Below are 8,898 nucleotides of genomic sequence, written 5' to 3'. Positions count from 1 at the left end.
ATATTAATTTCATGGAGAAAACTATAGTACAACGGTGGTACCGTGTTACCGTTGCATCCAGTCATTGAATCTAAATGAATCTATCCATTTAAGTGAATTCAACAGCTAGATGCAACGGTGGTACCATACCACCGTTGCACCGTAGCTGAACCCTAATTTCATACATTTCATAAAAAATATTATAAGTTTAAGGCATTTATTTATTGATTTAAGAAAAGTATGTATGGATTATAATTTTTATTATTGATTGATAAAAAAAGGGTGAGAAACTCTTGTTTTTTTTTTCTTTTCTATTTTCGACAAGTGGGGAATTGATATTTGGGGGGGGGGGGGGAACCAATTATATTTATTTTTCCTTCTTTTTATTGCTCGACTAGGAGCAACACCGATGTAATGATGTTACCTAATCCCATCACCATGCTTCTAAAAGAATTATTTAGAAAATAAAGGCATGATATGTGTGCTAACATGATTTAATTTTTTAGAACAATTGTATCAGACAAAGATGCTGACAAAGGATATCATGCGTTAACCAACTGTTAAATCAAGAAATGGAAGCATGTTTGCTGCCCCAGTGGAATAATGGTAATCATTAAAGAATTTGGTATGTTACGTGCACACGCGCCTTCTGAATTCTTAGAATTATTGATAACGGACAGAAAATATTCTCGAGAGAGAATAAAATGACGTCTAAAGGTACAAAGATGGCCGGCCCAACTAAGAAAATTAAATATAGGGAGAGACAGCGTTCATTCTTTCTCCCTCATTAGAAATTCGTGAATTATTATATATTTTAAAATATAAATTCGAAGCCCCTTGTAAATTTCTTCTCTTGGAATCGAGATTCAACAGTTATAATTTAAAAGATACAACATTAAAGTGTTCGATGAATACTAATTTTTGTGACTTGAAAATTAAGTCGATTTAATTTTAAAATTGTATGATTAAAAATCTATTAATTTTTTTAAATTTTGTCCATATTATCATTTAAAAATTATATTTATTACGTGCTATTAATTTTTATTTCATTATTATAAATTTTTTTCCATAATATTTGTAACTTAAAAGATAGAATACTTCAATACCAAACAGAACCTTAGACATTAGTAGGTGGTGTTGTGTACATCATGATTTGAAGCAATCCATCGTATCAATGCAAGAGTACTACGACAAACAGAGGAATATGTTAAAATGAAATATTTGAAGTTCTAGCTAGCTAGGCATGGAGTATCCAAAAGTAAAAAACTTGTCATGTCTCAAAAGGAAGGCTATAAATTAAGAACACAAGACCAGTATAATTAGAACATCACCCTTGGAAACTGATGATAAAAGAAAATGACACTATCTTTCAAACAGTTCATCCAATTCCGACATACTACTCGTGGATACTCATCCACTGTGAACTTAAGGGTTCGTTAGGCTGCAAGCGTAAGGCAAATATGCCAGGACCTCCATTCTGGAATCTGATAACAGAATCATAATGCCCTTCATTATCAACTAACTCATAGTGTTGATCTTCCTCTTTTGCATTAATGATCTGAATCAAACCAAAAGTTATATACTTTTTCATAAGATTTTAATCTTCACAATCCTGGATAGTTGCTTTTGTCAAATCAAGAAAATATACAAGTGAAAAGCTAATACTTACAAATCCATTCCGTAGTTTTCTGTTCTCCTCTTCCTCTCTTCTTACCTGAAGATTTCCAACAATATATATAATACTATAAAAGAATGGGAAGAATCATAGGTTTTAAGCATAATCAGACACATAAAACATACCTTTTTCTTGTGGGTAACAATCTGACCCGAGATCGCTCGAAGCTGTTGTTCAATATATATAATTGGACAACGTAAAAAAAAAAGAGATGATTGTTAGGGATCATATATATTGCTAGATTAGAAAGGCAGGTCAATGTAAAGCGAGATAAACAAATCCTAGATGTGAATCAAAATACACGAAGGAAGTAAGATTTAATGTTATTTATTAATCGTTTTCTGGGAGAAGGTCATATCATCTCATCTCGACTTCATTATGAAGCATTATTGTCAATTTGCACTCTATATAGTTAGAACTGTACTCTTTAATTTGACTCAAATTCTTTTTATTGAGAAATTTGACTCAAATTCTTTTTATTGAGAAATTTGACACTCTTCCAGAAAACCCTCTGTTCCATTTATAATAAGTTTGCAACAATAATCACAACACTGGAAAATTTTACAAAGCATGTTCACGATTTAAGTAGGTGCTAATTGGTTCAACTGATAAAATTTCTTTGATTAGTAAAAGTAATTGTTTGAGGTTTGACACATTACTACTGCTGGTAGTACTAGAGGAAGGAAAGATAAAGGTATGAAAACCTTGCGTTCACGGATAATCCTCAAGCAATTATCCACATCTTGCTCAAGATCAGACAATTTCTTCAAGCTCAGATCATTCAAACTTTCACCCAACCTTTGCCTAAAATAAAAATAATAACAATAAAATAAAAAAATTCGACATCAATAAATCAATTAAACTAGTAAACGTGCATCATCATGGTAATTATGTTTAACACAAAAAAAAAAAAAGAGTAGTAACCAACACAAGCAGCATCTATCCTTTCCACCGGTTACCTAATTTCCTTCTTCAGATTTATATTCACTTCTTTCAGATTCTTCAGATTCTCTTGCATTTTCTGCACAATCATTGGGAAGATTTTATTTTATCAAATAAGACTTTCCAGATTTACAATGGTTAGGGTTTCAAAGGGTTTATGAATGTGACAAACAAACCTCATATTGAGAACTCCAAAGATCGATCTTTAATCTCCTCTGATACTCATCAAGCAACTGCTTTGTTCTGCAAGATAAAATCCCAAAACAAATAAAATCAGTAAAAAGAAAAATCATATTACCCAAACACCAAAAAAGAAGGGGGGGTTTTAAGAGAAGCATACGTAGTGGAGGAGCTAACGTATTCCTGGACCTTTCCAGTGCTAGAACACATGATAATGGAAACCTTAGCATCACAGAGAACGGTGAGTTCTTGAGCTTTCTTGAAAAGCCCATTTCGCCTCTTCGAGAAAGTGACCTGCCTGTTTGTTGCGTTCTCAATCCTCTTGATCTGGATCTTTCCTCTAGCCATATTCATCAACCAACAATGGTTACTGCCTTTTGTTTTCAGTAAGTTTTGTGGCTTCTTTATTCTTTGCTTTGCTTGTTATCTAAAGTAGAAGCTAGAAGAAGATAAGAGAAAGAGTGCATTTGATATTTTGATACTTAAAATGGAAAGGGCACTGCCATAATGGTGAAAGGCGAATCATGGAATGATAAAATGTGGTAATATGTTGCTAATATCGATACACCTTGAACATGGCCTTGGGAAACAAATTGTGTAGTTGTGCTTCTCCGTTAAGGAACCACCGTTTTCCCGTTATTGATCAGTCCCTCTGGAAACGACAGCGTTTAGTAGAATAATTAAATTTGTTAGTTTGTTTATTTGAAGGGAAAGGAAGCATCATTAATGGGAACTAAAAGAAGTAGAAAAAAAAGTACATTTTTTCAGAGCAAGAACAATGATTCATGGGATCCTAGTTGAATGAGCTTTTATTAAACTGAGTTTTGATACCCACCAAACTAAGTTTTGTCTTGTCTTCGTTGCAGCTAACCTAAAATGAGAAGAACTATAATGACAATTTGTAAGAGAAGGCTAGAAGCATTGCTTTCTGTCTTTGCATGCTTTGATGTGCTCCTAGATGTTCAAAGGTTTTTTCGGTGGAGCCATAAATTAAACTAATAGCTGAAGATACAGCATAGTAGCTGGGAGCTAATTAATTATTATGAGTATGGATGGGAAAACGAATTATTGAATCAAATTCGAATTGAATTCTAAACAAATTGGGTCAAATTTCTGTGAATTCGGATTCGATTCGTTTATTAAACAAATTGAAATCTTAGGATTCGGATTCGATTCGTTTAATTCATTTAATATAATTAATAAACTAATCGAATCGAAACCAAATTCATTTATTATTCGTTATCCTAATAATAAACAAATCCATAACAAATCGAATTGATTATGAATTCGTTTACAAAAAATTAAATAAACAATCCAAACCACAAAATTTTTCATCTTATTTATATATTATCTTATCATTATTTATAATTACTAGATTAACCTTCAATTTTGTAAAATTTTTCATAAATATTTAATAATAAATAAGTAATTTAATTAAACGAATAATAAATGAATTTTAAACGAATAGATTTTATTCGATTCATTTATAATCAATTTATTAAACGAATCCTAAACGAATAAACGAATCAATGTCTTCAAACTCGGATTCGATTTGTTTAATTAACGAATTGAATCGAATTCACTCATTTATTAAACGAATCAATTTTTTCAAACCCAAACCCATTTAATTCGCTTTGAATCGAATCAAATAAACGAATCCTAACCCAAATTACCACCCCTAAATTTATGAGTTCTTTGAAAGTTGAAGGCTGGTACAAAATTTGAAGAAGAGTTAACATATATTGTTAGGTCTTGAAGTAATTATTCATTTCAAATCTTTCACAATCTAATCAAGACCTGCATTTCTAACAAAAGGGCAATTTCCTTCGGTTTCTGAAAACCAGCCATTTAGGTATGCAAATTGATTCTTTATATATCAATCATTCACGGCAAGCACGCATGAAACTAGTTGTTTGTATGATTTGTAAAAGAAGACATTGTTTAATTATGGTATGAGATATCCTTCGGTTCTTTTGTGGGGCAGTACTAGGTGAAAGTAGTAGCAGAGAACTTAGCTAGTTTTGTTATAGTAATTGGGGGTTGGAACAAGTTTTGTTTAAGTTAACGTTGTTAAGCCTTCATTCTTCTTAAACATCAGATATTTCGTTTGTTGTTTTTATGTTACCCATTTGGCAAATTAACTAAAATATCGATTCGGTCACTGCATACGAATGCCGTATTTTGGTACATTAATTGAATTTACAACCTTTGTAGGTTAATATTCTCACCGAGAATAAATGAATGAAATAAATAACCGAGAGTAACTAAGCGGAAAATTTTAAACGACCATACCAAATTGTAGGATTCTTCTAATGAAATTTGAAAGGTACGTACTGGCTGCAACTAGCAAGGCAAGAATCTCGTTTGGACAACCAAAAGTCGCCATCTTGTCGGAATTTGTAAGCCTTGACTTGTTGTATACGCTAACGATTCACTTCTCTGACTTTCCAAGATTTTACCAAATCTTAAGCTTGATTTTTATCATAGCAGACAACATCTGATGTCAACACGTGAAATGTCTTGTCCTGGCAAATAAATAGATATCTAATTATTATAAACGCCCTCGCTCATCCGTATTCAATACCTAATCCAATTGATTTAATTTGTTGACAAGCTTTGTTTATATCTGCTCAATAAAGGTTTCCTTGTAGTAGTAGGGTTCTCCTTCGACACTCAACGATTCTCTGCGTTTTGCCCATCATCTTCACGTTGTTGTGATATGCTGATATCTATCTCTTCATTTGATAGTGCTGCGTTTGTTCTTTCCGAATTCAAACATTCATTAGTTACCACCGTTTTCTTTTTCTTAATTTTATAATCATCAAGTACGTACCTAGCTCTTAGTTGTTTCCCACATGATGGACTAGCTTACGTTATTTTCAAAAGCTAGTTAACAACTTGTTTAATTTTTTGTGTGTAATTCAATACTGTGATCTATTTACCTATTTTCTTTACGTCAACATTATTGTGTTTAATCACTCCTTGAATCATTCTTGTTGGTAATTTGTTTATGTTTATTCCTTATGATATATATATTGTGTAATCCAATGTTGTGATCTATTTACCTATTTTCTTTACGTCAACATTATTGTGTTTAATCGCTTCTTTAGTCATTCTTGTTGTTTATGTTTATTTTTAAAAATAAATTAATGTTAGGCCTCTTAAATACCATCTCATAATTTTGATCTAGCTATTAAATTTGCAATACATCTAGGTCGTTATTTTTCATTTAATGAATTAAGTGATTGCAGATATACATCATTTTAAATCCACATCATGAGACACTGCATGAAAATCTAACACTATATATCATAATTAGGGCCCCCTAGCTAACTTTAATAAGGTAAGAGATAAGATAAAAAAAAAAACACAAATTTCAATGCGAACAAAATATAGTGCATTCAAATTTATATATTTTTTTATTTTTTAGTTTATATCTAACTTCATTGCTTATGGCAACCATAAATATAGGTAATATTTGGTTAATAAAAGATAACGTCAGAAACTACGTACCTAGCTAAAATCAATGTTCCAGAATATATCATTGTCTTTCTAATCGGTGTAGGTCAAGTGATTGAATTTAAATCAAATAATAAATAGTAAATATTACATCACCAAATAAAAATCAAGATGTTTGGATAAAATTTTATATTTATGAATGAATAAGATGGGTGCCAATTAAATCAAATGCTAAAATTTTGTTGAATGAAAACAAAGAAATTTGTATTTATGAATGAAAAAGATGGGTGACAACGGAATTGAAGGATCATTTAGGTATTAAAAAGCGAGAGAGAAGTCGCGCGCCAATGAGAACCAAGAAGATATAAGAATACAAACAACCAAAAGCACCGAACACGAAAATATATAATGTTTTATGCCCCCACACAAGCCCGTTTAATTAATAATAAGAATGATAAATAATATATATAACGTTGTAAAAACGATATATTGTCCTATTAAGAATTCGAATCATATTCCAACACTTACTCTCTGATATTATTTATTCAGTTGCTTATAACGCACTAGTGTAATTTAAAATTCTCTCCAGTTCATTCCATACAATATATTTACAAGATTTTATTGTTTCGTCAGTTAAAGATATGGATGCATATCAATGTTGGAATCAGCAAAGCCAGTCACGAAGAGATGTTGTTGTAATGTAGACAGTAGCGGGAAGTAGTATTTTGGTTCGTCCACAACAATAATAAAAATGAAAGTTGCTAATCTAAAGGAGCCAAACCATCAATGTTTTTTTTTCTTGGCATCGCCAGTGGTTTGGTCAATTTCTTTTGCGTAACTCAAATTGCGCTTTTCTTTTCCTTGAAGCTTCAGAATGCCTATAAAAAAATTGAACCAAATTACAAAATCCTGGCTGTATAAGTCTGCTCCAGTAAACACTCGATCAACACTTGCCAGATTAAAAAAAAAAAAATGTACAAATTGATGTGAACTTACAGATAATGCACAAGTACAACAGAATTAATTAAAAATTTCTCTTTCACAATTTAATCCAACAAGTACATTAATTGGTGGAACCACTCAAAATTTATTATTAACATATTCTCTTAATTTAATTAGAAACCCTAATTAATGACCACTCTATTAATTACTTAGAATGAGGGAACTAATTAAGAAATAGGGGAGTCGATATGTAGACTTGCAATTGGATCGTTGTCGGGTAAAAGCATTTTAGGGTTGAGCAAACTGAAGACCGTCAAACAAATAGCAACCAAGGCAGAAAGAGCCGAGAGAAGAAGCATTAAGACGTTTGCAATGCCACCTTTCACTTCTTGCGCATATTCAGTTGAAGCAAGAGCGAGCACTGTGAGAGGAAACGAATAAGCCCACCACGCCACGTTGAATCTTCTCATTGATCTCTTGAATAGTGCTGGTCTACAAACCTGTATATACTTGGAAGCAATTAGATTTATTGATTTCATAATCAGTAATACACACACACACATATATATATATATATAACTACATGTGTATTTTGTCACTACCCGCAATTTAAAAGGTTCGTTCATTTTCCATGGCCATCTTATATGTGTATTTTAATAGTGGATGAAACTGATACCAAATCGAATAAAGTTGTTCTAATTGAGTCTTTAAATTCCAATTTAATTTTAATAATTTAAATTACGTGCAGATAGACCTAATATTTAAAAGTTCTAATTCCTTAGTTAATTAATACATAATTTTTTGATTACTAATAAAATTACCAGTGAAGTGAAGAAGAAAAGAGAAAGGAAGAAAAGCATCTTTGAGGCTGTATCAAAAGCACCGGCTATTGACGCCCAAGCCAAGCTGGCCACGCTCGGTGCTGCAAAGAACAAGAAGAAAACAGGCCTTAGCATAGCCGGCAGCCGATTGCCACCTGATAAACGCTGATAAAGAGTCACAAAAAGCACCAAATAATGCACCATCCCTAGTGAAAACAAGCAAACAGCGCACTCTTTCCACCCCATGTTAGCCGCTGCTTGTGCGCCGACCAAGTTCCCAATAACTGATATCTGACTTGTTGGATTCGCCACCGTCGATAAAAATTTCTTTCCTTTCGTGAACCACTGACCATAAATCTTCACATCAAGTGCCACCACTGGAACCGCGAAAATCCACCATAGGACTAGGTATGATACTTCTTTTGGAGCGACGAATGGTGCTGATTGAAGCAAAAGCAGCCATGAAATCCAGGGAGCAAATAGATAATTAACTCCTACATGGTTCAAGAACTCTACTTTTACCATCTTAGTGAAAAATAAGCATCTTAAGATGTAAAGAAAAGAAAGTAAAATGAGAGTAACAAGAGCCAAAAACCAAAGCGCGAGAAAAGCCGTGGGATGGAACATGCGAAGCACATGACGTACAGTGTCCGTATCATCAACATCAATTGGTTCAATTAATGTCTTCCATAATAAAGCTTGGCCACCTAGTGACAAGCTTATCCTAAAATAACCAGCATGGAATCTGGATAAGATAGATCTTAGTGATTCCTTGATTCGCCGCGCAACGACGAGTGGGAGGCTGTGTTGATTATTTTTTGTGGCAATTGTTCTGATGGTGGGTGTTGGGAGGATCGTGAGTTCGATTTGGGATTGTGATCCCTGGGTTAACTTTGCCAT

At 32.7% G+C, this 8,898-nt stretch overlaps 2 protein-coding genes across 2 annotated transcripts; both read right to left on the bottom strand.

Moving 5' to 3' along the window:
• Nucleotides 1-1,252: 1,252 nt before the first annotated feature.
• LOC18042936 (floral homeotic protein DEFICIENS) lies at nt 1,253-3,363 on the bottom strand. The gene is made up of 7 exons (XM_006435030.2): nt 2,937-3,363; nt 2,773-2,839; nt 2,614-2,675; nt 2,359-2,458; nt 1,780-1,821; nt 1,649-1,693; nt 1,253-1,537 (listed from the first exon to the last, which is right to left on the bottom strand). The coding sequence occupies exons 1-7, from the start codon at nt 3,128-3,130 to the stop codon at nt 1,376-1,378; spliced, it is 672 nt and encodes a 223-aa protein (XP_006435093.2). The 5' UTR covers nt 3,131-3,363; the 3' UTR covers nt 1,253-1,375.
• Nucleotides 3,364-7,404: 4,041 nt separating this feature from the next.
• Nucleotides 7,405-8,898, bottom strand: LOC18042935 (S-type anion channel SLAH4). Its single transcript, XM_006435029.2, has 2 exons — nt 7,999-8,898; nt 7,405-7,677 (listed from the first exon to the last, which is right to left on the bottom strand). The coding sequence occupies exons 1-2, from the start codon at nt 8,896-8,898 to the stop codon at nt 7,405-7,407; spliced, it is 1,173 nt and encodes a 390-aa protein (XP_006435092.2).

This window comes from Citrus clementina, unplaced genomic scaffold (assembly GCF_000493195.1).
Source record: "Citrus clementina cultivar Clemenules unplaced genomic scaffold, Citrus_clementina_v1.0 scaffold_5, whole genome shotgun sequence".
In the NCBI taxonomy this organism is placed as follows: domain Eukaryota; kingdom Viridiplantae; phylum Streptophyta; class Magnoliopsida; order Sapindales; family Rutaceae; genus Citrus; species Citrus x clementina.
Note: the sequence above shows the minus strand (reverse complement) of the source record. Positions and strands in the feature narration are given on the sequence as shown.

Bases quoted from the DNA above. Each gene is read 5' to 3' on its own strand.
- LOC18042936 (XM_006435030.2), bottom strand. From the start codon at position 3,130: ATGAATATGGCTAGAGGAAAGATCCAGATCAAGAGGATTGAGAACGCA. The intron at 2,840-2,936 runs GTATGCTTCTCT...TTTATCTTGCAG, and splicing joins TACGTTAGCTCCTCCACTAC to AACAAAGCAGTTGCTTGATG. The intron at 2,676-2,772 runs GTTTGTTTGTCA...ATGATTGTGCAG, and splicing joins TTTGGAGTTCTCAATATGAG to AAAATGCAAGAGAATCTGAA.
- LOC18042935 (XM_006435029.2), bottom strand. From the start codon at position 8,898: ATGGCAAAGTTAACCCAGGGATCACAATCCCAAATCGAACTCACGATC. The intron at 7,678-7,998 runs GTAATTTTATTA...AAGTATATACAG, and splicing joins TTTTCTTCTTCACTTCACTG to GTTTGTAGACCAGCACTATT.